We start from the raw sequence: 27598 nt of genomic DNA on the forward strand, positions 1-27598 counted from the left end.
GCTGCAGCCGGATCCCCCCACTGGAAGGGACGGCTGCCGGGCTGTGGCCATCCCTGCCATTATAAAATTCTGAGTGCGGCGCGGCTCCCTGACCGTACGGGATTTCACCGTGCGGCAGGAACCGTACTGTGTGAAACAGCCCTTAGAAGTCAAAATGCGTTGGTGGTTTGGAGGTACCTGGGACAGACAGGCACTCCGGGCCGGGCGGTGTGCAGGCTGTGTTGAGTGTGTGCACACAGTGCACTCAGGCCGGAGGGAGCAGGGAGCTCTTTATACTCTGCTGCCGCCCGCTGTCAGACAGGCATTGCGGGCGGCGTGCAGGATGGAGGCAGTGACAGTGAGGGCTGAGGCAGCTTTAGCAAAGCAGGGAGGGAGACAGCGCCTTTTCAGCATGGCGCCTCCCTGCTTTGCAGGAGCTGCTGAGTGGGCAGCACCGGCCCTGGACAGGAGTTTGTCCCTCAATAAACACATGTGACTTCCTTGCAAGTAGATATATATTTTTGGTACGAGTCAAATTAATATGTGTGTTCTTCTTTGAATACTAAGAAGGTTTACAGTATTACACTATTGCATTTTTCTTTTCTCTTTCATTTTGGATACTACCACCTGGGTCAAAATGTTTAGGGGAGGGTGAAAAACACTCTAAAGTCGAGAGGGGAGTCCACCCCCCTTCCCTCAGCAGCAGCAGCACACACCTACAGCATGTGCTGACAGCAGGCTCAGCATGAGCTCTCACACTGTCAGTGAGACGCTCATGCTGAGCCTGCTGTCAGCAGAGCACAGCATATGCTCTAAGTGTGTGCTGCCGCTGCTGCCCAGGAGGGACGGAGGGGGAAGGGGGGTGGGTCGGACCAGGGCCCCCGCCGGGCCCCTCCAGCAAGCCTGGTCCCGGGTAATGTAGTATATAACCCCCCCTCTCGGCAGCCCTGGTCAGTGCTGCGGTAAGCGTTGATATATTCCGGCCTCTAACTGTCTCTGTCTGCCTGAAACACTCTCTCTTTATTTCTCTCTTTCTGTCAGTTCCTCTTTTCTAATGAAACTCTCCCTCTCTCCATATCTCTCTCTCTCTTTCTTACCCCCCCCCCCCCCCCTTCACCCACTTTGAGGGAAATGAACGCATTCATACCAACTCTATCTTAGGTGTGGTATTTCCTCCCAATAGTCGAGATTCTGATGGTCATTAGACAGATATCGGAATCCCAACTTCTGGGATTCTGTCTAGGGGGAAAGCGCTATGGAGACCCTTGCAGGCTTGGTGGCTGGCTGTGCTCATCACAGGTTCAATTCTCCCTCTATGGGGGCCGTGAACCCCTACAAGGGAGAATAGTCCCTGTAAGTACGGATCCCGACTGTCGGGCTTTTAACACTCCAGATTCTAACGTCCAGATTCTGACGCCTGAATCCCAACTGTAGAGAGGCCATCTGTTACCCTTCGATCTTAATTACGGCTGGGACCTTTTGATCGGCTGATTTACTACTATCATCCAAATTCAGCTTATTTACCGTATTTATGGCGGTGGAGAGCAGGAGGAGGAGCGGCAGGTGTGGGGGTTCTGGCATCGTGGCCAGCGGCACATCCCCTCCTACTGTAAGGTAGTAGTCACTGCTGTGTAAATGTATCAGTAAGAAGTTGTGTGTAGCAGGACGTGTTGTGTGTGTGTAATCATGTAATGTACAGTATACAGTATTTCACCGTGGAGACAATCTTTCCTCCCAGCCTGTTGTGCTGCTCCAGGCAAACTGGACAGAGCTTGGGGTCAGGACCCTCATTGCCGGTCACAACCTGCTGAGCGGGTAGAGCTCTGTCTGTAATCTAAGACAATTACAATTTGTACAGTTTCTATTGTTGGCTGAATTCCAGCCTGCATTTCCAGTATTTAAAATTCAGCTACAAAACCTGTGTAAATAATGGGTGGCAGGCTAAATCATTGTATAGCAAGAATGCCTACACTACACTATAATTAGTATGATTTTCACAATAAACTATAAATTCAAACTTTAGTTTCACAAGCTTTAGTCGAAGCCTGTCTACAGACCTCAGCCTACCAGAGGTATACGACAGCGATATTGTTCATAACATCGCATATGTGTCCGCAAGGAACAGCGAATAATTGCGCCCATTCCCTCCTTGTCGTCTGTACATGCAGGTCGATTTTGTCTATAACGTCAGCAACTGCATGTATGGACTACGGAGCAGGGACCTGATGACATCACTGAACGATATCAACGCTTACGCTCAATATCGTTTACCCACGATCCATTGACAATATCGGTTAGGGAGCGAATTGGCAAGTGTGTAGGTAGAATAAGAATATTTTCCTAGTGTATTAGTTTGTTCATTGGCTCTCAGGGGCTACCTACAGTGCGATCACCATTATGTCGTGCTCAGTTCAATTACATCAAATACGCAGGTTCCATGCATTAAGTTTATGTGAGCATTATCTAGTGTGCTGGTAGTGCGCTGGTAGTGCGCTGAGAGTGCGCTGGTAGTCCGCTGGTAGTGCGCTGGTAGTCCTCTGGTAGTCCGCTGGTAGTGCGCTGGTAGTCCTCTGGTAGTGCGCTTCTGCATACTAATACTGTATTATGTAAAGACTGTGTGTAGATGGACAATCAGCCTGCCCCAAAAGGTCGACATGCAATAAGTCGACAAGTTCAATAGGTCGACAGTGTCAAAACGTCGACAAGGGAAATGTCGATGGGGTCATAATGTCGACATGAAATTGTAGACACATGAAAAGGGCTACATTTTTGGTGTCCATGTCTACTACAGTCGACGGATGGATGGTGAAGTAAGTCGATAAAAAAAATCATGAATAACTCAGTCGACCTTGTCATGTGTCCACCTTTTTTATGCCAACATTTTGACCCTGGCACCATTTTGACCCTGTCGACCTTTTGCATGTCGATATGTCGCATGTCAACCTTTTGACTCCGTCGACCTATTGCATGTCAACTTTTTGGGGTAGACCAATTTGCCGTCTATCTAGACACTGTAGGACTATCATCCGGAACCAGACACGGGGCCGGATTCAGACGTGCTCGCTAGGCAGCGTATATTGGCTGCCTAGCAAGGAGGTAAGCACCGCCACCTGCCACCAGCAGGCGCCCTCATCCCCTCTGTTACATGCGACCGAGAACACATCTCCTCGCTTGCGGCCTGAAGGGAAGAGAAATCATTCGACGGTCGCCGTGAAAACAAGCAGGCATCGGCCAGCCCCAGCATTTTCATGGGAATGTCCATAAAACGCTGGACGTTTCCCTGCTCCGGCCCGGCGCCTGCCACCGCCTTTCTGGAGCAAACGACTTGGCGAATGTGGAACACACGTGCATGCGCATACCCCAAACCTCAGCGAAGGAGCTGAATTAGTCCAGCTACACGCGGGTCTGAATCGGACCCACAGTGTACTATACATCTGATAAATTGCCTGCAGGCCCTAAATCCCTCACTTGGGCCCTTATTCTGATTGATGCGGACTTTACCGCGTTCTTACGGATCGCGTCTTTACGGCGTCTGCGCATGCGTGGAGAACGCTACGCGCATGTGCCACGCCTTGACTCGGTACCAGTTCGGACAAAGCCCGTCCAAAACTGGTCACCGCAATCAGTCGGGAAATAGGGGCGTATTATGGGCGTCATGCGGAATGACACATGGGCGTAGTTTCAAAGTGGGCAAAACGGGGCGGAAACATGGGCGGACACGGGGGAGTACACTTATGTTGGGGGGCGTACATTCGGAAACCACTCCGAATGCACGCGAGCAAAAAGGGCTGAAATGTGCGGTGTCCACAAGTGTACTATTGCTTTGCGGACACCACTCGTTCATGCGGTAGGCGAACGTACGCCTAATGACTACAACCATTAACACCTGAACCCAATAACAATCTACTCCTTTACTCATTACTCACTAATAGGACGCTTGTCAGTGCTTTAATTGAAACCATTGCACTTCAATTGCTGTAAGGGTTAATGTGTGCTATGCATGTGTTAGGCATGCTTGTAAGGATATATTGGAATCTAATTGATTCCAATTCCAAATAAGCAGTTTTTTATGAGGATAGGTAATTGAATAAGTGGGTCATGTGATGTCTTGCAGAAGATACTTCATAGTGGGTTGTTTGGCGTAAATCCTCCGCTTACGTGCGGTAGCACCGCTTGGCTCCCGTTCGGATGCGGTATTCCCGAGCATACTCTGTAATACTCTGTAATACCGTGCCGAATCGGAGTGTTTCTCCCGCACACGCATGGTTTGTATGTCGTCCGTAAACACGCCCTGTTCTTAAAGAGTGAGTCCGTCCGAATGCGGAGGACACGTGGGCGTTTCTACGGACGATGGCCGCATGCGGCAAAACACCGTGGCGTGCGGACCGCTCCGTAAGAATGCGGGAATATCCGCACAGATCAGAATAAGGGCCTTGGTTCCCTGACGAGCTCTGTGACGGCCTTCCCTCTGGCTCTGTGCTCCACCCAGTTATTCATAGGATGTGTTTGGTTTTATTCCAATGAGTTTATCTATCAGCTAGGTTCTACCAGAATGACCTGCAGCCTGTATGCAGATACAACACAGAGGTATGTACCCATTCTATAGCAGTGACTTGTTAGTATGAAACCCCTTTCACATTGCACTTTTAAAACGGTATATTGCCATTTTTTTCCCATTTTAAAACGTTTAAGGCTGCAATGTGAAAGTGCCAGAGTTGATTTACCGGTTAAAGATAACCGGTATTTCAACACGGTTAAAAAGCAGAGTCCTACACGTTTTAAAGCCATTTTTTTGGCAGTTTGAACAGCTCTATTTCAATGGCTTGAAACGTGTCCCTTGGGGGTTAAACGGGTTGAATGTTTGAATGGTATTAAATGATTTTTAAAACGGTTTTCACCTGCAATGTGAAAGGTCTCAAGGCTCAGACCCGTTTTAAAGTCCCATTTAAGAATACCGTGTCATTACCCATGTCTGCAATGTGAAAGCAGTATTAGTTTATCATCAGGATAAAGTTGCCTTGTAGATGGGTGGGCAGTCATGTATTCAAATGTACATTTAAAGGTTGCTTATTTTTAACAATATATAAATGTATAGTTACTGTATAATGATATAACAGAGCCGGTCACACAAGTATCACTTGACTAGGTGATTCATCGTGCCCTACGGGCGCTCTTCACACCGGCGTAAGGGGCTGCGCCCCCTTAATTTGTGAACGTTTGTATTGTGAGACATATGGTTAGAATTGTATGAAAGATGCCTGTATTGCAACTTGTGTTATAGGTGAAATGTGTTAAATAGAGAGCATATGATGTGGAAGGGGGTGTGTATTGTTTTGTTTAATTAAAAAGCAGTTACAGAGTAAGATGTACATTGATAGTGTGGATGGTACAGTGACATTTGTGTGTGTGTGTGTGTGTGTGTGTGTGTGTGTGTACAATAGTATAGTAGGGTGTTTTTGAGTCAGCGGCTCCCCACTGGCGGAGGTCACAACACAGGAAAACAGGAGGCTGGGTAGTGATAGGGGTGTGTGGGCATAAGGGGGACTAAAGAGGAGGGTGGGAGACACAGTGCAGCTTCTGCCAGTGGGTGAGGGTCCAGCGTAGCAGTACAGGACGGTGGCCCTGAGTCAGTGTCTCCTCCTACTGGGTGGGAGTTAGGGTGCATGAGAGCAGGAGGCTGGGCTATGAGGCATGATAGGGGTATGTGGGCAACACAGGGTCAGCGACTCCCCAGTGGTGAAAGTTATGGTTCAGGAGAGCAGGAAGCTGGGTAGTGATAAGGGTGTGTGGGCATACGGGGGGACTAAAGAGGGGAGCAGGGGTGCCGTGAATTGTGGCAGGGGCACGGGGGGTGCCGTGAATCGAGGGAGGGGGCAGAATTGCGGGAGGGGGGGCGCAGGTGTCGGTGAATCTCGGGAGGGGGCAGGGGTCTACAAAAGCGCAGGGGTGGGGCGTGAATCGCGCAAGGGGGGGGTTGCGAATTGCGGGAGGAGGGGTCGCGGGGGGTGCCGTGAATTGCGGGAGGGGGGTCGCGGGGGGTGGGTGCCGCGAATCGCGGCAGGGGGGGTGCGGGGGGTTGCAGCGAATTGCAGGAGGGAGGGCGCGGGGGGTTGCCGCGAATCGCGGAAGGGGTGGGTCGCGGGGGTTGCCGTGAATCGTGGGATGGGGGGTTGGCGGCGAATCGCGGGAGGGTCACAGGGTGGGGTGGTGCCGCGAATCACGGGAGGGGGTGGTCGCAGGGGGGGTGCCGTAAATCGCGGGAGGGGTCGCGGGGGGGGGGTGCCGCGAATCGCCACAAGAAAAAATCAACACAAAAAGGTCAACACATGTAAATGTTGACATAAGTGTGGCATTTCATTGGTGTCCATGTCGACACATGAGACAGAATATGAGAACATTCAAAAAATGAAAAATAAATCTCAAAATCTCATGTCAACCTTTTTCATTGTCGACCATAGCCATGGGGAGGAGGGGGGGTTTGCCGTGAATTGCGGGGGGGGTTGCCGCGAATCACGGGGGGGGGGTTTGCTGTGAACCGCGGGGGGTGCTGCGAATCGCGGGAGGGGGGGTCACAAGGGGGGCGGCGGGGGGCGCTCACCTGGTGCAGTGTCTTTGTTGGGCAACATGGGGAGGCAGAGGATGTCTGGCACTGTGGGCTCACTGGGCTGGTTCTCTGTCATGTGAGTCAGTCACATACCTCCCAACATGACCCTCTCCAGGAGGGACACATTGCTCTGTTTCTGGACTTCCCTCATAATGTATGATTGCCATCACCTGTTTCACACATGTTATTAATTGATTAGAAAGGTGCTTCAACACAGGTGCTGGCAATCATTAATTAAGGGAGAAGTCCAGAAACAGACGACTCCAAAACGACTCTCACCGCAAAGGACAGCTCTTAACGCAAGAGCTGTCCTTTGCCTTAATTATCGCATATGTTACAGCATATGCGATAATTAAATATGCGAAGGGGGGCGGAGATTCTTAGAGAATCTCCCCCATAGTATGTAATGGGCATTATGGTGTGTGGCCTTATGTGTAATTGGCATTACGGCGTGTGGATTTATTTGTAATGGGTATTATTGCGGAGTTTGCTAAAATGTGAATTGGGCATTACCGTGTGTGGTCTAATGTGTAATATGAGGCCTCCTTTTCATGAGACCAAGCCCCCTTTTCGCAGCGCAAAGGTCCGGCTTACTTCGGCATTTGGTTCTGGGACCACCTATTACCATATTTCTAGATTCGCCCATGCTAGAGGGGTCACTTAGGGCGGGATGTACTAACGGGAAAATGCGGTAAAACACCCGTTTTACCACATTTCCCTATGTATTAAAACCCCGCTGCCCCGTCAACGCATTGGGCTTCTTTCGGCTTCCGCGCGCCCCCTCCCCCCCCCCCCTCCTATCCTCCTTTGATCTCCTCCTCCCCCAGGTGTCACAGCCGGCAGGACATCCGGGCTTCAGGGGGGAGGAGGAGACGCAGGGGGACGCTGGAGACCCCCGTCACCACAACCCGATGCTAGCCGCATATGTTAGTACATATGCGGCAGCATCGCGGCGGCTGTTAGGCGAAGGACGGCGATGTATATTTATACATCCCGCCCCCAGAGTGAAACCTCGCTGGCCTATTCCTGTGAAAACATCCAGGATTTTACATAAGTATTATTTAAATAAAAAGCAATACCTTTTGCATCTTGGGGCAGTACGGACTGTGTAATGGTTAGCATTACTGCCTCACAGCACTGAGGTCATAGGTTCTATTCCCACCATGGCCCTAACTGTGCGGAGTTTGTATATTCTCCCCGTACTTGCGTGGGTTTCTTCCGGGTACTCCGGTTTCCTCCCACAATCCAAAAATATACTGGTAGGCTAATTGGCTCCCAACAAAATTAACCCTAGAATGTTTGTGTGTGCGTGTACATGTGGTAGGGAAAATAGATTGTAAGCTCCACTGGGGCAGGGATGGATGTGAATTTTCAAATATTCTCTGTACAGCGCTGCGGAATATGTGTGCACTATATAAGAACCTGTTACTAAATAAATCTTATAGTCAGTTTCTATTTTCTTTACACATCATACACTGCACCACAGCATAAAGGTGAGCGCGCTTAGTATCTTGTATAAAGACATTAGAATATGACATGGTTATTATGCTATGTAGAAGAGCACTTGACCTTGCTAAATTCCTCTTTATTCTACAGGGTGACCTTCGCATACAAACTGATGGCTGTAGCAAGGAACAGAGTCATTTTGGTTGTAGCCATCCTGTTTCTGCTGAGCTTTCTAATTCACAGGAGCATACTTCAGGTGAGAGATGTTGGATGGGTTAGCCGTACTTTAAATCTCAGATTTGGAGCTCTCTTATACAGAGACATTGGGTGAAATGTAATAGGATGAGAGATTCAGAAAGTGAGAGATTTGGTAAGAAATCTCCAGTTTTTTTAAAGCGCAATCATTGACACTGCGAAACCATCTAATAATTTCCCCTGCTGCAGGACATGCGAAGGCATGTGTTTTCGTAACACATTCCCTCTCGTGGTTGTCAGGGGATACGGCGGGGCAGGGACTGAACCAGAATCCGACCAATGGACCATTTTCACGCTCCTTTATAGAGCTAGACGTGACTTTTTCTAGGATGTCCTTGTGTTGGTGTAGAGATGTGTTAAGGCCCCCATACACTAGCCGATTTTGGTCAGATTTCAGCCAGATCAGTCAGATCTGGCCGAAATCGGACCAAAATCGGCTAGTTTTGATGTCCCCTCAGATCCGATGCGCAGTCCCGTGCGCATCGGATCTGCGTCGGGTGGTCGGACCTGCTGCACGTCCGACCACCCGACTTGGGACCTAGTGGGGCGGCGCGGCGGTAGAGGGAGCAGGGGGGGCTGGGGACGCTGCGGGGGACACAGGCGGCATAGAGCCGGCAGGAGCTGTCAGTACGGAAGGAAAAAAAAAAAAGTCCATACAATGAATGGGTAGCCTGTGATTGGCTGAGCGCTCTCTCAGCCAGTCAGCAATTGGCTGAGAGAGCGCTCAGCAGCCAATCACAGGCTGCCCATTCATTGTATGGGCTTTTTTTTTCTTCGGTACAGACAGCTCCCGGCTCCCCCTGCCCGGCTCAGCTGTAAGTAATTGCCGCAGCTGTGTCCCCCGCAGCGTCCGTCCCCCCAGCCACCTCAATGTCCCCCTGCCCCCTGCTCCCTTCACATTGCAGCTCCCCTGGAGTTGCAAATGATACATCGCATGCGATGTATCATTTGCAAAACTTGGCACATCAAGTGCCAAATCGTGTGTCCCCCTCCCGGGGAGCTGCAGGGGGGAATCAGGTCCGACTTGTCCTTAGGACAAGTCGGACTAATGTATGGGGGCCTTTAGTGTAGAGACAAATCAAGTCTATTTATCTTAGTACAGATAAGAACAAGTCTTTTATCTGGCATTTATATTGAAACCAGTGACCGGCTCCATCCTAGACAAAAGACAACTGGACAGACAGGTTATGGTGATTTACTGCCGGCTATGTCCACTACCAACATTTCCTAAGAATTGCTCCCCCCCCTCCGTCTGCATGTGATAAATTTCAAGTGATTTATCACATGCAAAAATTGGCCCATCAAGTGCCTAATCATCAGTGGCGTAACAATACCCCCGTAGCTCCCGTGGGAGCAGAGAGGCGCTGTGTTAGTGCGGGCGCCGAGGGGCTGTGGGGCTATTGTAATGCAGCCGCCGCCACATACCTGCAGATTTAATTGTATTCATACCAGATCCCCTCCACTGCGGTCCCGCCTCCCCTCCTGGCTTGGTCTGATGCTATGGAGACGGACCATCATAAAATGTCCGCCCCCATATAACAGACTGTTCTCTGAAACTGTCTGCTGTAGGGGGCAGACATTTTGTCATGGTCTGTTTTTCATTGCAGAAGCCAAGAGGGGAGCTGGGACTGCACAGATGAAAAGTTCTGCTGGTCATTGCTGCACGAAGAGGTGGGGCATTGGTGGCCGGGGGGGCACGGGTGGCGGGGGGGGGGGGGTGATGCCAAAATATTGGCTGGGGGGTGCACACAATATAGCACCCTGCTAAAAAAAAGCACTCCCGGGGAGCTACCAGGTAAATCAGGTCTAATGTATGGGGGCCTTTACTCTATGGTCCTGTTTCCATGACAATTAGTGTTGTTGGCAAATGCAGAGGGATGGAGTTCTGGTTGCCCCCATTCCTCTTGGCAAGTGCCTTTATATTATGACAGCAATAGCACTGGTATATAATATGATCAGTAGAGCTGCCACCACATCATGCAGTGTAAGAGACAGAGCAGAGCTGCTGCACATGCTCAGTGTACCAGCTTCTTCTACCACATACTGGGGCAGATGTATTAAGCATTAACAAGAGATAAATTCATGGGTGATGAAGAGAGATAAACCACCAGCCAATCGGCTCCTAACTTCCATATTAATGGCTGTGTTTGAAAAAAGTCAGTAAGGAGCTAATTGGCTGGATGTTTATCTCTCTTTTTCACCCTTGCATTTATCTCTTGTTAAGGCTTAATATATCTGCCTCAATGTGTGGATCGGAGCCCTCAAACATCACAATGGACCAGAGAGTAGCTGCCAGGAGGAAGAGACAGGAGCCTTACCATGAACTGGGAGATTATGAACTCAGAAAGAACTGTACTGATTCTATTATGTTTGTGTATTTATTTATTATACTAGGTGATTCATTGCGCCCTACGGGCGCTCTTCACACCGGCGTAAGGGGCTACGCCCCCTTAATTTATATGTTTAACATTTTCCTGACCACTTATTTTATTTAAATGTTTGAAACGGCCTATACTATAGACCATCTCTACTGTTAAATATTACCACTATATACTATACAGTGTATAAAAATACCAATTTTCAGGGCTTTTACCACTCCCCCCAACTTCCGGGACCACACATCGAGTCGGACACATGAGATTTGGTCTAATTTATTGGCCCGATTTGTCAGAATTGGGTCAAATCAAACTAAATCTCACTAGTGTATGGGGGACTTAACAAATGAAGCCACTCCCCCCAACTTCCGGGACCACACATCGAGTCGGACACATGAGATTTGGTCCAATTTATTGGCCCGATTTTGTCAGAATTGGGTCAAATCAAACTAAATCTCACTAGTGTATGGGGGACTTAACAAATAAAGCCACTGGTATATCTATCTATCTATCTATCTATCTATCTATCTATCTATCTATCTATCTATCTATCTATCTATCGCTAATAAAGATTGTTTATTTGAGAGAGTGCCGGTCCATGCCTGCTTCTATCTATCTAATTTATCCTATCTATCCATCCTTCCTCTGGTTGGGGTGAGAGTAGAACCCCCTGGAGGGATGTCCCACCACACGGCACTCCGAGGATTTTTCAAAGTTGGTGGAAACAACTGTGTTTATTACAACTTTCAAAGCACTAAGCTCCGTCGTCCAGTATACAGTTGAGTGATGCTTTCAGATGTTAACCTCACCCTTATCATTTCTGGATAGCCTGTATTTATGTGTGATGCAATGGAATAAGTTGCATTTGTATTCCCTGATATTGGCACTGATATGCCAATATATATCTTGATTGGAGAGAAACTGCCACACAGATGTACTGCGGCTTCAAGCAAAGATCTTGGCTATTCTTATCAGATGGTGGAGAATTTATACAATATTATTAGTCAAAGATAAAATAGTCACACCTGTGCTAACTTGATGCCAAGGCATTGCAGCGACCCTGGCGGGAGGGGCGCCCCGCTGCTCACCTACACACATGCTCCAGCGGGGGGAGAGTTGCGGACGCCGCCGAGTCACCGCTCCACGGTGATTTGTGATCGGCCCCACTGCTCACCCGCTCCATCGGTGTTAGGGGGGGTTGCGGGCGCCGCTACCGCTCACCTGGAACCATGGTCGGGGGAGGGACCTGATCCCAAGTGCCGCTTTCCAGTGGCCGGCGCCCCCAGGCAAATGCCTAATGCTGCCTAGTGGTGGCGCCGGCCCTACTTGGTGCACAGGTTGGCTGTACTTTTCAATAAAACAGTATTGCATACGTGGATATGTAGTTTTTGAATTCTCATCAGATCTAGATGAATCAAGATCACCACCGGTGTTTGATTGCCATACCGATATCATTATATATTGCTTGGCATGTGTTGTTTGTAACATATATATATATTTTTTTTTTTATTCGTACTGTATATGGTTTGCCGGTTCTTTTTGTTTGTTGTATAGTCTCCATGGTAATGCGCTTGTGTGGGGGTGGAGTCCAGGCAGCGTCTCAGGGAACTGATGTCCGAGGACAGCACGGTTGCCGTGGCAATGCATCCCTGTCTGGAGTCGGGCATGTGAGGCGGGCTGGATGACTTTAATATACTGGCAGTGTGTGGTGCGGGCTCTCGGGCGCAGCTCACACGCCAAAGCACTAGTTGGTGGGGATATAAGGTAGGAGATCATGCATACGTTTGTTAGAATGATGACATTTCTTAAATAGAAATGAAACGTTGAGAATCTTTTTGCCTGCCAGCTTCATTTGGTAAAAGTTGTCTGGAGTGCCACACTTGTTGGTTGATGATATATACTCGAACATCATGGATGGAGACAAAGAAAAAGACAGAAAAGACTCTGATTAGATGATTTTTTTTTTTTTAAATAAGATAGTAAAAGTACACAATATAAATTGACCCTACAATAAATACCGTCAGGTACAGTTTTACATCAAAACAAAAAATACATAGTTAAAATCTATAACAAGCATGAATTATTAGTAACTACACTGATATGAGGATGGTCATTAACACCCCGTTCTCATTGCCTGAAAAACCCGGGTATTTGGCAGGGCGAGCAGTAATTTCCTGTGTAGCGTCTCTGTGTGAACGCGTCTTTGTGAAATTCCCGGGTGTTATGCCCCGGGAATTACACACAGGTTTTTTGCAGGGTTTTTCCTGGGTAGTACACGGGTGTACGGCGGTGTGAACAGCACAGACACAGGTTTTTCACACAAGATGCAAAAAATCAAGCTCGTTGGGGGATGAAATCAGGTGACATGTGAAGTCCATTTAATGCTGCGTAGAGGAGAGCAGAGAAAGCTCTTCTCCTGCGCACATAATGAAGGTGACCACTCTCACTCTCAGCAAGAAACTGCGCTTTCCTCCTCTTCAAAGTACAAGGTAACACAATGTTAGCAGCTACAGCAAGCTCTCATTTACTGCATGAAACAGCATCAGGGACTTCAAGCTAAGTAGTAACTCGTCAGCCATGATTCCAGCAATGCAGTGTGCTTGGGAAAAAAAGGCCTCTTTAAATGACATCATCTTCAGCCAGCCAATAAAAGCTGCTTTCTAAACAGCCAATCACAGCTACTTTTTCAACAGCCAATCAAAGCTGCTATTATATTCACACACTTGTTGGCAGGGCAGACCAGGGTCAGACACGGGAATTTCCCAGGTCTAAGGTGCAGTAAGAACGGGGTCTTAGAGTTGAGATGCTCTGTGCCCCGCCAAAAACCCTGCAACAAAAACCCGGGTTTTTGCAGGGGCGGCAATGAGAACATGGTATGATATTAGTTCTCTTGGAAATATGCAGTGTTAGTGGATCTGATTATGTACAGCAGGGATGGGGAACCTTTGGTCCTCCAGCTGCTATTGAACTAAATATCCCAGCATGCCCTTCTGCAGTTTTGCTATTTTACCATGCTAAAACCATTGCAGGGCATTTTGGGATGTGTAGTTCAACAACAGCTGGAGGGCCGAAGGTTCCTCATCCCTGATGAACAGTATTAAAAGTTAGTAGAAGGTTGCATAGTGGGATGTTATCCTGTTTGGATAAACATTAGTGCAGGTGTAAGAGGCTGTTCTCCGTCTCTCGCGTTCAGTCTGACAACGGTCCCGGTATTTCACTTCCTCCTCCACTGGATCTGGATGTGTTCCTGTCTGTAAGGAAAGGGGATGGGGAGACCCGCTAGGGGGGGAGGAGGGGGGATGGTCATCGCAGGCACTACTGGTCTTAGACTGGTTACACCCGCTAGTTAAGTACGGTGGGTGTAATCCGGGTGGGGAACGCTCCAGGGAAGGGGGGAAGGAGCACACACACACACAACACAGAGGACAGACACAACACTAATTATACTCACTGGGTCGATCGACAAGCTGGCGAGGTTCTGGGTCATGGCACCTGCAATCCTTACCAACGAACAGGCGAGGGGAGGTACACTGGGGCAGTGTACCTAGCACCGCCTATACAAACCCTGTAGCCTAGCGCAACCTAAACTGACCCTGAGGCCTAGCGCAACCTGTGGCCTAGTGCCACCTACACAAACCCTGCGGCCTAGCACAGTACAATGCAAGCAATCGCTACCTAAGGGACACAATACGAATACTATCTGCGAACACCATAACATACAGTACAAATGCTAGCTGAAGACAACGTACAAAGGCTATCTACAGTCACCGTACACAGGCTATCTAAAGCTACAATACAAATGCTATCATATAAAGACACAGTACACAAGCTATCCAAAGATTGTGAATACAAAAGCTATCTCTTGGGACTTACCTGACCCGTCGGTCCTGGGGTACTTGGTCCGTCTGTGCAGCGGCCTTCCGTGGTCCTCCCATCGCTGTCCTCCCATCGCTGCCCTTACTGCATCCACAGCGGCAACAGTAGAAGCAGCACACTCCCCAGCAGCAGGCTTCCTCCCTCTGCCGATGGAGCTCCAGGTGTAAGAACCGGGCTCTCCTCCCCCCCCCTGCTGGCCTTTATATGACCTCCCTCAGGGGCTTCTGGGGACGGGGAGGTCATGGCCCCCCATTAGCTGTGGCCGCCCGGCGAGTTCCAATGCGGTGGCCATGGCTTCCGGCGGCCCAGTTGCCGGGAGATGGCGGGATGGGGAGGGTCGTTGGGGAGTTTCACACATGCAATAATTAAGCAATGTCCTGGTATTAGTAGAGTTATAATATGCACAGTACTGGCATTGTAATGAAACAGTCAATCCATTTTTCAGAATAATTACCACTTTTTTGATTATTTTTTTGGCTGCACAACACATGCAGCTTATAGCAATCTTAGCCTTTTAGTAAATTAACCCCTATGTATCATTGTTTAGACCATGCTATATTAAATATACATATGGTGCGATAAATCTCTACCCAAAGAAAACTCTAAAATCAATTTCAACTTACTTTCACAGTATACAATCATTGTGGTTTTTACAGCAAATACTGTAACTACATGTAATATCTTTCTTTTTATATTGCAGGATTCTCTGAGACATGTGCTTGGACCGAGCATTGCCCCAGTCAAAGAGAATATTACTGTTCAGGAGGATAACGCAAGGAAGAGCGATCTGCAATCTCAGATAGATGCAGTGTTTAACAAAATTCAAAGTCTCTTCCCCCATGTCCCATTTTCGTACTTTGATACAAGCACAAGTGGGAGACACAGTAAGGCTTCCATAGTGAACCCCAGGGAACAGTATTGTGTTGGAGAGGACTTGGTGGTACAGCTCGATATGTACGATTACTTGGGCAACAGGAAGACCTACGGAGGAGACTTTATTAGACCAAGATTGTTCTCCCCAGAGCTCGGAGCCTCTATGTCCGGGAGAGTGGAAGACTTCAACAATGGCTCATACCATGTCCACTTTCCTTTGTACTGGGCAGGCAAAGTTACAGTCTCCTCTCTGTTGTGGCACCCCAGCGAAGGGATCACAGCTCTTTGGAGATCGAGACATTCCAGTTTGGGAGTTATTGGTTTTCAGGGGCATTATGTAAGCCTTGAAAAGCAAGTCGTCTCTACCTGCGGCTTTCAGCTGAATACAACAGAAGAAGTCTGTGAGTACAAAGATGAAGTCTATGAAGAGGTATTTTACTGTATCAAACCACAGGGCCTCCCATGCGACTGTTTGACAAATATGAGAGCGGTGGATATCCGTGCATCTTTTCTTACTCCTGGAGAAAGCCAGCTATTCCAAGGGTATCTATTCAGTCTTTTTGTCTACAATATATTTTTAAGGATATGATGTATAGTCAGTAGTCTACAATATAATGGTAATCTCGGCATTACATAGCGGGTGTGTGGCTTTGACGGTGCATTCTTGAATTCATGCCCCAACCGTGGCCTGTCACATTGCGTCATGCCCCACTCCTTCAGTTGCTGTACTGATAGAGCTGCCATTCCCAGAGTGGGCAGCTAACGAGTGGGCAGCTAACGAGTGGGCAACTGATGATTCAGATGTGTCCTCATCAACCGGGGATAGGGAAACTTTGGCCCTCCAGCTGTTGTTGAACTACACATCCCAGCATACCCTGCTACAGCTTTTCTGTTTGGCCATACTAAAACTGTTGCAAGGCAAGCTGGGACGTGTAATTAAAAATGGCTGGAGGGTCAAAGTTTCCCCATTCCTTTCATAAACTGTCACGGCCCCCCTCTCAAATGGCCAAGTTCCGTTTTCGGGAATTGTCTTGACTGCACAAGCCTGAACAGTTCCAGGGAAGATCGAAACAGTCTGGCATTAGGCTGTCAGTGAATGACCATTTGATGCCATTTGGGGGTAGGGGTAGTGACAGCCGTCCATTTATATGCCATTTAGAGGGAGGGTAGAGGACAGGATTTTCTCTTACAAGCTTCCACGTGCAACCTCATGGGTGCCCCAACTACCCGATAGTGTCAAAGTGATCCAATGCTGCGTCCTAGGGCTCAGGTCAGAGCCCTACAGCAGCAGAATCATCTGCCTGTAATACACACCACCCGCTGCAGTTATGTTACATAACCAAAATGCATCTCCATCAATATCTGAACATGCCCCATTCTTTGAATAAATAAAACAAACTGGAAACAGAACTAAGATTGCACTGATCCGTTTGATGTGTGACATTTATGTCTGTCCACTTTAACTCCACCCAAGATCATGGTGGGACATTGAATATTCGGACATACCCAGTACTGCTTGGACAAAACCACCGTCTATATTGGGCAGTGGCTAGTTATCACCATGTTGTTATGGTTTGTAGAACAATGTTCAGATCGATGTATTGGTTGTGTCTGATTTTGTCTAATTTCTTTAAGGTCAAATATTGGTGTGGAGATTGCCCAAAACATGCAGATAACGGTTACAGATTGTGAAAGTAAGTTGTACATAACTGTTATAAGTTAGATTAGAGTTCGTTTTTTACTGTCTTCGTTTCTTCCTAATTACTGTGGAGGAATCAGCGGTGATGTCCAATTAAGGAAACGGGGCTTTGATGTATGAACACTGATGCCCATTAGGGGGGGGGGGGGTTTCGCCAGGCCTAATGACCTTAATGGAGAGGCCAAACATTGGCTGGCAGTGGCGTAACTATTAATTCTGCGCTGCGCTATGCAAAGCCATCCTCTCCCCACTGATGGCGCCGGGCAGGGGGATAACCGCTCAGTATGTATGCACTGAGCGGCTTTCCCCCCAGCAATGATAGCGATCATCGCTGGGCATAGTCACCCAGTGTGCATGGACCTTTAGTTAGCCAAGAGAATGGCAACTACAGTTTAATGCCAAAAAATGCAAAATCATGCACTTGGGTCTCAGAAATCCAAAGACTCAATATAGTATAAATGGCACTATAATGGAAACTACAGAGGAAGAGAGGGATCTAGGTGTCACTATTTCAGGGGACTTAAAAGCAGGTAGGCAATGTAACAAAGCAATGAGGAAGGCAAGTCAGATGCTTGGTTGCATAGGGAGAGGTATCAGCAGTAGAAAGAAAGAAGTAATAATGCCACTGTATAGGTCATTGGTACGACCTCACCTAGAGTATTGTGTTCAGTTCCGGAGGCCATATCTCCAGAAGGATATAAATACATTAGAGACTGTACAAAGAAGAGCAACTAAAATGGTGCATGGCCTACATCACAAAATGTACCAGGAAAGACTAAAAGATCTTAATATGTACACTTTAGAGCAGAGAAGGGAAAGGGGGGAGACATTCTTCACAGGAAGAGGAGCAACAGAACACGAGGACATGCACTGAAACTAGAGGGAGGAAGATTCAGGGGAAATGTGAGGAAGAATTTTTTCACCGAAAGAGTAGTAGATAAGTGGAATAGCCTCCCAACAGAGGTGGTAGACACAAATACAGTAGTACAATTTAAACATGCTTGGGATAAGCATATTGATATCCTTACATAAAAATAAGGATCAAATATGGTTTGAGGTAACATGTTTAAAAAAAGGGGCAGACTAGATGGGCCAAGTGGTTCTTATCTGCCGTCAAATTCTAGGTGTCTATGTTTCTAAGATGTTGTGTTTTTTTTTTACTTGTTTAAAGTAGTCATTTACACTACAAAATTACAGGTTAGTTTTTCCATATAAATGATTGCCACTTAAAAAAACTGGAGACATGGCTCGAACAGGGCAAGTTACCCACAAAATAGTCAGGAGCTACCAGATAATGGTTGACAAAGTGATGGAGCACTTGTAGGTATAGATTGTTGTTAGCCATTTAAATGCTAGATTAGAGAATGGTAGGAGGGAAGAGGAATCCTCTGATGTATAGAACCTCTTCCAATTTTAAACTTAAAACAGCCATTAATAACGCACATTTTCCCAACAGAGAACACATTACTTTACAAATAGAAATTATGTTTTGGGATATTTTTTAATTCCATATCTGGTGTCTTCCCTTCTTCAGAATCATCATTAACTCCGAAACCAAAATGTCAGACGGGAATGGACTCTCCCATCCCAAGTGGATACTTTCTCAATAACAACTGGAACCCTGTTTACTGCACCATGATGACCTATACAACTGGTGAGGACTTCTCTAAATGCCTGCAAGGAAAGAGACTCTTCCTCATCGGAGACTCAACGTTACGCCAGTTCATCATGCACTTCACTGAGGGCATCAAAAGTAAGTTCTAAATAATGCACCTTTTCAGTAACCATTTAGGACAAAGATAAAAATGACAACATAGGGCAACCATAATGAAGCATAATTGCAGGGCACTGGGCAGGGCAGTGGGACTGATTACTGCGTGTTTTTTTAATGGCCTTTAAAAAAACGCAGTAATCTGTCTTCGTCTTTTTTTTTTTACTGTATGCTCCCACAGGGTGCATTGGGATGTGGAAGTGGGGTGGATGGGTTGAGGTAGTGTTGGGAAGGGTTGTGTGACAAAGATGCAGGGAGAAAAAAATGTGGGCGTGACTTGCCCCTGTTAAACCATGCCCCTCAAATGAGACCAGGCCCCTTTTTGCATGCACGCAAATCTATTATGTTTAGTCTGGGACCAATCATTAGCATATTTCTAGATTCGCCTATGAAGGTGATAAAGGAGCCGATACAGACCCGTTCATTCTTGATCGAATTTGTAAGAATATGCAGCCTAGCAAACAGTTCTGAAATAGGCCCAAAGTGGAGAGTGATTAAAAACCAGCCAATCAGCTTCTCTGTCATTTTTCAAGCACAGGTTGTAACATGGCAGTTAGGAGCTGATTGGTTGGCTGTTTATCACTCTCCACTTTATATCACTTTTTTTAAGCTTGATACATCTTGCCCTTTGTCTGAACACTGATACTACTCTAACCAAGGACACGTCTTTTTCTTTTATTTAAATGTCTACAACAGTAGCAAACTATTTTCGTTACCGTGAAAGTGGATGGCAAAGCTGGGAGAAGACACTTGAGGCTTTAAACATGGACAAAGATATGTATATCTCATACAAAAGACATGGGTTCCCCTTAGAGAGTTTCATGTTCTACTACTTCAAGGAGGACATGTACACGAGTCGGCAAATCGACCAATTTGCCGGTGGAAAGGACACGATCATTGTTATTACAATGGGACAACACTTTAGACAGTTTCCTCTGAAACTTTACATTAAACGGGCTCTTAACATCCGTAGAGCTACAGAACGACTGTTTCTCCGGAGCCCGGACACTAAAGTCATCATCAAGACTGAGAACACGAGAGAATACACGGCTCCTGTTGAAAGAATTGGTGACTTTCATGGTTATTCCCAGTATCTGGTGTTAAGGGAAGTTTTCCAGGGGATCAACGTTGGCTTTGTGGATGCTTGGGACATGACGGTGGCTTCAGCCACAGCGAGTGTACATCCTCCGGGAGCCACATTTGCAAGTATTATGAGCCTAACATTTACATTTGCTTGTTGATGATTGATACCCCTTTCACACCAGCCTATTAACCCAGGAAAATTTGCCGGGTTTTTAACCCTGCTATGGAGCAGGGTTATTCCCTGGTTTAACCCGGGGACCTGGCTGGTGTGAAAGGGGTAGGGGGTACTTACCCGGGTTGCCCTTCATCAGTGTGCTGCCAGGCTGGGGATTCACACAGGCGGTGGGTGCAAATGACAGGACAGGTGGCGGATGAAGATGATGCAGCTCTCCGGTGCCCTCAATGCTGCTGGAGAGCTGCGTCATCTGCACCCACCATCCGACCGGTCATCTGCACCCGCCGCCTGTGTGGATCACCGGCCTGCACCAAGGACCAGCAACACAGGGTAAGTATTGTCCACTGCCTCTGCCACCATCCCAGCTCCTGCCAACCTCCTGGCCTACTCACCGCCTCCTGCCCTCCTCCTGACTGCCTCCTTCCCACACCAGATAATGCTGGGACTTTTCTGGTGTGAAAGGGGGCATGATCCCTGGGCCGAATTCCCTGATGGGTCCCTGCATTTTCTGGTGTGAAAGGGGTATAAGTTGGCCTAGGCTGAAACTTTGAAGCAACAAACCCTTCCTGAGAGTCTCTTAGGTATGAGGAACATTTTAATGCTGGATATACACCAGAACGATTTGGGCTCAATTCCCCCAATTTCAATGCAATTTTGACCGATTATATTTAAAAAGAGCAGAATTGGGCAAGTTTTCAATTCGATTCTGATGCGTGTCCCCGACGGTCATTTGGTCGCTTTGGAGATGTTACTTGCTGCACTAAAGATTCATCATCTACATTGGATTGGGTGCAGATCATGTACAGATCATGTGCTCCAACACATCGTAGGACAATCGTACAATTGTTTCACAATCGTCTCCCGATCATGGTCGTTCTGGTGTGTATCCTATATAAGATGGTAGCACTGAGGTAAGGGATACGTCTCCAGTCGAACATGACGCTGCATGATGGTTCCACCATATGTAGCAATAAAAATCCTATATAAAGAAAAGGCTCCTCACCTCTGTGGGGGGAATTCAAGTGTTAGCAAAAAAAGTGTGGAAGGCACAGAAGATAGAAATCCTTGCTGGGGCACTCTTATTGTAATATTGTTCATTTAAAAGATAACTTTTAATACGGCTTAAGTTTAAGATAATATGAGGCAAACAACAACAAATACTTTATACAAACACAAGCTCTGAGTAATCAGGTGAAAATTAGGGGATCAAAATCCCTTTTACCCTCTGAGTACTAGTGGGGAGAAGGTTCAAATACCTTCAATAATGGAGAAATACAGTATAAATCATTAATCCTCTCGGCGGGCGGATAGATAAATAGACTCATTTATGGTGAATTCCAAGATGGAAGTATAGATAAAACCGAGAGATCCGTTTGTTACTGCTTTTTGTGCAATACCGCTCTGGCTTAGTACTGTACCCAGTATTCCCTAGAGGTCACCCTCCTAGGTACTGACAGGGCCTTTTCACTTTTCGGCTTTAAGGAGCAGATACAATTCTGGCAACCCAGTGAAGTTTGACCGTACTGCCCTTTATTAGCACAAATGAGAGAACAGATGGGATCCAGATACAGTGTACTTCTGCTTTTCCACACTTGAATACTAGTATCCCTGTTACTGTTTAAGCATTGTAGAAAATTCAAATTATACTGTGTGTCCATTGAGAGAGTACAGAAATGGGTACAAGAAAACAAAAATCAGGGGTATGCCATCACAACCTTCTGCTTTTCATGGTCATCCATTTATCAGACCACAAATGAGAGCGAATTATGGGGAATAAGTCCCTGGGAAACAGAGCATAAGCTAATCATCGATATTAAATATGCAAATTAGCCATTTATTATTAAAGATAACATTTAGGGAAGGAGACAATCATATGCATAAATATAGACACACATCAATTGTCCTTTTTTATATTTTATATATTATATCTTCAAAAAACCTGACATTATTTTATATATTATATCTTAAAAAAAAACTGACATTTGAAGTGTCTATATTTATGCATATGATTGTCTCCTCCCCTAAATGTTATATTTAATAATAAATGGCTAATTTGCATATTTAATATCGGTGATTAGCTTATGCTCTGTTTCCCAGGGACTTATTCCCCATAATTCTCTCTCATTTGTGGTCTGATAAATGGATGACCATGAAAAGCAGAAGGTTGTGATGGCATACCCCTGATTTTTGTTTTCTTGTACCCATTTCTGTACTCTCTCAATGGACACACCAGTATAATTTGAATTCTCTACAATGCTTAAACAGTAACAGGGATACTGGTATTCAAGTGTGGAAAAGCAGAAGTACACTGTATCTGGATCCCATCTGTTCTCTCATTTGTGCTAATAAAGGGCAGTACGGTCAAACTTCACTGGGTTGCCAGAATTGTATCTGCTCTTTGAAGCCGAAAAGTGAAAAGCCCTCTCAGTACCTAGGAGGGTGACCTCTAGGCAGGGGCAAATTAAGGTCTGTGGGGGCCCCCTCCTCTCACCCCCGCCCCCCTGCAGCACTAACCGGAGCAGTTATTCTCGCAGCCCATCAGAGTCGGAGCTGCTGCACGGGCACTGCCTCTTCATGTGTCTGGGGTGATCAGGTTGGGAGAGCAGGGTAGGTCCCCCCAGAGAGAGTGTGACAAGAGAGTAGGGCAGCGGGGAGATGCGGGACTGGCAGGTGAGTGGGAGAACACGGAATCTATCCCCCCTCATTGCTACAATGCTTCACATGCCATGCTATTTGGGCACTGGCGGGGTCCCTGCGGCAGATGGGAACTAGTTCCCATCCACTGCAGGGACCCCGCCGTTGACTGTCCAGCCACAGTAGGGACCACCTGCCCACTCCACGCTGCCCGGACCCCAGGGGCACGCTGTCCGGACCCGGCTGCCTGCCACCCACCTGGAGTGTCGGGGTCGACTGCCCCTAATCGTCTCTTGGTTGATCCGCCACTGCCTCTAGGGAATACTGGGTACAGTACTAAGCCAGAGCGGTATTGCACAAAAAGCAGAAACAAACGGATCTCTCAGTTTTATCTATAATCCATCTTGGAATTCACCATAAAGGAGTCTATTTATCTGCTATCAGTCCGCCGAGAGGATTAATGCTTTATACTGTATTTCTCCATTATTGAAGGTATTTGAACCTTCTCCCCACTAGTACTCAGAGGGTAAAGGGGATTTTGATCCCCTAATTTTCACCTGATTACTCAGAGCTTGTGTTTGTATAAAGTATTTGTTGTTTGTTTGCCTCAAATGATCTTAAACTTAAGCCGTATTAAAAGTTATATTTTAAATGAACAATATTACAATAAGAGTGCCCCAGCAAGGATTTCTATCTTCTGTGCCTTCCGCATTTTTTTTGCTTATAGTTCTTAGTAACTGAAATCTGGGAGCACCACCAACCCTTCATTTCAACTATTGCACACCTGCTGTGCTGACATTCCAATTATGCCGGTCCGTCATTTTAAATGCCATGTAAACTAGTACTCTAAGAAATGTATTTCTATATTTATTCAAAGGGGTATGGGTCATGGGGTCGACACTGTCAACCTATTGTATGTCGACGTTCATAGTGTCGACCTAGGGACAGTATTCCATTGAAAGATAGTATTTGCACCCTACAAGGGCTTATGTGAAAACATTTATGTTTTTCCTACAAGCACAAATCCTATTTTTACAAGAACTGTGAACCTAATTTAAGTAAGTTATCTGCTTAAAACAGACAGTAAAAATATTTTAACACATGTTATTGCCAATACAATAACCCTTATCAATGTTATCAGTCATAAATGTTCTTGCACTGTTATCAGGGCCATCTTAATGTATAGACATACTGGACAGCTGCCAATCGCCCCACAATTCTAGTGGCTTTTGAGGAGAGATGGGTAGTTGTAACATCGTGGAAGTGGTGAGGGAGCATTCGGCCTCTCAGCCTGCAGCCAGATGATTGCTAGAGCTGTCCACCTATCAGAGCGACAGTCATTTACTGTATGGAAGCATTGGGAGAGATGGTGGGGAACCACAGAAGGGGCATGTTTTCTGTTGGTTTCTGCGAATACTGTAGGTACAGATGGAGCAGGCTCATCTTTGCTCCGCCATCTCCCCCGGTTCCCCTCGCCGCCCCGCCGTCCCCCTATCCCTGCCCATCTCCCTGAAGAGTAGATGGGCAGGGCCGTCGTGAAACTGGGACGCGCGTGGCAGTCAGATGGAGCGCCTCTGTGCAGGCGATCGCCAGCGCAGGCATGCTGGCGATCCCCGGGCAAGGATCAGAGGCGCTCAATCTGTACATACGCCCCAAGTGTATTGCGTTTCCCAGGGCCTACAATGCTGTTAAGATGGCCCTGAGTGTTACATTGTATTATTACTACAGTAGCTCTGACATACAGATGTGTAATTTTATACATATAAGCGCAACGGAATATGCTGCGCTATATAAGAAACTGTTAATAAATAAATAAATACATTATAATGAAGTTGTAAAACATTTTAGTACTGTAATACATCTTCTTCCTAGCACTGTGTTTATCTGTTAATAAATGTTTGTATAGTCGGCAAGACTTCAGGGCAAAAAACATTAACGTGTGAAAACAGATTTGCTCTATTTTGGCACAAGCTGCTTAGCGAGCCCGTAAACGCCGCCCAACCGAACACCCGCTCCACCCTCACCGCCGAATCACCTTGGTACCATGCGATTGGATGTACACGAACCCCTCTCTCTGCATGCAGACAAAGGGGAGAGAAAGCATTCGATGGTCGCCGACCATCGAATGTTTTCTCTCCCCTTCGGAAACAAACGTCGGTCTAAACCAGGGCTGGGCAACACCGGCCCTCCAGATGTTTATGAACTACACATCCCAGCATGCCTTGCATCAGTTTCAGCATGGCCACATAGCAAAACTAATGCAAAGCATCCTGGGATGTGTAGTTCCCTAACATCTGGAGGGCCGGTGTTGCCCAGCCCTGGTCTAAACTGAATTTTTTTCCATCATCATGTATGGGGACGCTCCGAAAACGCTGGGCGTTCCCCTGCTCTGGGCCGATGTCTGCCCCTGCCCTCCTCCCTCCCTTCCCTACACGTGGGAACACCTCGACAAGTGTGATACTTCCTGAAGGCGTTCGCAAAGGGGGTCTGCCCATGTGCAAATATGCATATGCGCCGTGTCCCCCCACCACCCGTCCGATATCTGATGAATCACGCCCACTGTACACAATGGTAAGGGGTATTTTTGGTGTGTGTTGGTTTCTCTTGTCCAGATGTACCTTCCTGCATCTTATCGATGGTATCCTTAAGATTTCTGAGATGTCTTTTTTTTTTTTGCAAATCGGCCGACGTTTGATAAACAGGAAGTTGCTATTTGTGGGTGGTAACCGGCCTTTTCCAGGAAGTGTTACAAATAACCCAGTAATTCATGTAAACCCATTATAATGTACTGTTTGTCAACAGAAAATTACCGCTATACATGTCAAATTTTTACCCTCTGTATTCCCTCATCTGTTGGTATCATACATCCCAACTTTGAGGGGGTTCCAGTCTGGACGCTGGTGCGCCCCGCCGTGCGCGGGCCTGGAAATGGGTGTAGTTTCGCAGGGTGTCAGAAATAGCAAAACCACGCCCCATTGCAAAGTCACGACCCCGTTTCTTTTGTTATAGCTGTGAAAATTGGCAAGTAAACTTATTTTTATTCATCATAATGGCCTGTAATGTTTACCTTTTTTATATAGGATATATAATCTTTTTTTTTTTTTACACATTTTTTTTATTTGCATTTATATAACAAACGTGAGCGACGCTGGAATTTTTAGCAGATATTTTGCACATCTCACAGATGTTGGCACTCAAATGGTTAATAAAGCAGTCAATGATGGTCACATGTCTTCTGAGGTGAAGCAAGCTTTATATGTTGATTTTCCTACTGTCCCACTCTTTTAGTTAGATTTGGGTGGGGATTTACTTCAAAGTGAGATCTATATTGCAGTGTAAAAATAAAGCAGTCTGTATTTTCCCTGCACAGAAACAAAATAACTCACCCAAATCTAATTCTCTCTGAACATGTTACATCTGCCCCACCTGCAGTGCACATGGTTTTGTCCATTTAAGAAGGAATTTGCCAGAAGGAGTGAACCAGAATAATCCCCTAAGTGTGGGATCCTAGGGATTTATTATCTAAATGCTCAACACCCAGGGCTGGTGTAAGGCATCTCAGCACCCTAGGCAAAACTTCAACCTGCTCCTCCCCCCCCTCGGGAAGGAGGGCAAGTTCCCTGCTTTCCCTGGAGGCCCTCTGCACCCTTCCCTTTGCCACCCACAACAGAGTACAAGAAGGTGGTGGCAACAAAGTAGGGAAGTATGTCTCAAGGAAACGTATGGGAATGAGGTCTTAGAAGTTCCACAGTCGCCATCTGCATTAAGTACAAAAATGATCCTCATAGACACCCTTGATTTTTTGATTTGCAGACTTGGTGGCGCCCCCTCAGATCCTGGCGCCCTAGGCAGCTGCCTAAAGCTGCCTAATGGTAGAGCCGGCCCTGTCAACAACCAAAAGGGTTAAATGAAAACCTAGATATAGGGTGAGATTTAATAGGATGAGAGATTCAGAAAGTGAGAGATTTGGTGAGATATCTCGTTTTTTTAAAGCGGCAATCATTTGCACGGCAAAATCAGTTTGATTTTGCTGTGTAAATGATTGCCGCTTTAAAAAAACTGGAGATTTCTCACCAAATCTCTCACTTTCTAAATCTCTCATCCTGTTAAATCTCAGCCACAGTGTCCTTTTTAGGATAATATTAATTTTCTCTTTTTTTCCCTTTTTCTCACTTTCGAATTCTTTTTCACTAGTCATGCATTAATTGTTTACTTGCATAAGCCTACATTCACTAGATTTCAGTCTTGTTAAAAAGTTATGATGCACACACTTGTATCACGTTGTGCAGAAATTATTGCAATATTGTTGTAAAAATATGAACAAACATTATATACATTTTGAATTAATAAATTATCATTTTGTGTCACACTTTCCATTCTATATGTATTCATTCTGTATAATGCAACATTCTGTATATTGCAACATTGTATCTTGTAACACATTCTATATGAATTCAAAAATACCACTGTACGGAGTCGATCGCTGTAACACTATTTTTTATGTTGGTCACTGTGAAATATGCAAAAAAAATGTTTCAAATGACTATACGGATGGTGTAATGGTTAGCATTACTGCCTCACAGCGCTGATGTCATGGGTTCCATTCCCACCATGGCCCTAACTGTGCGGAGTTTGTATATTCTTCCCGTACTTGCGTGGGTTTCCTCGGGGTACTCCGGTTTCCTCCCACAATCCGAAAATATACTGGTAGGCTAATTGGGTCCCAACAAATTAACCCTGGAATGAATGTGTGTGCATGTACATGTGGTAGGGAATATAGATTGTAAGCTCCACTGGGGCAGGGACTGATGTGAATGTTCAAATATTC

The 27598-nt window shown here is 46.5% G+C and overlaps 1 protein-coding gene across 1 annotated transcript; it reads left to right on the forward strand.

Annotated features, from left to right (window-relative positions):
* The first annotated feature begins 4428 nt into the window (after nucleotides 1–4428).
* LOC146019423 (NXPE family member 1-like) lies at nucleotides 4429–21144 on the forward strand. The gene is made up of 6 exons (XM_083151961.1): nucleotides 4429–4566; nucleotides 8180–8285; nucleotides 15236–15951; nucleotides 17044–17102; nucleotides 18642–18860; nucleotides 19575–21144. The coding sequence occupies exons 1-6, from the start codon at nucleotides 4532–4534 to the stop codon at nucleotides 20117–20119; spliced, it is 1680 nt and encodes a 559-aa protein (XP_083008087.1). The 5' UTR covers nucleotides 4429–4531; the 3' UTR covers nucleotides 20120–21144.
* The last annotated feature ends 6454 nt before the right edge of the window (nucleotides 21145–27598 follow it).

The sequence above is a fragment of the Crinia signifera genome, chromosome 7, assembly GCF_055691185.1.
Source record: "Crinia signifera chromosome 7, ASM5569118v1, whole genome shotgun sequence".
Classification (NCBI taxonomy): Eukaryota; Metazoa; Chordata; class Amphibia; order Anura; family Myobatrachidae; genus Crinia; species Crinia signifera.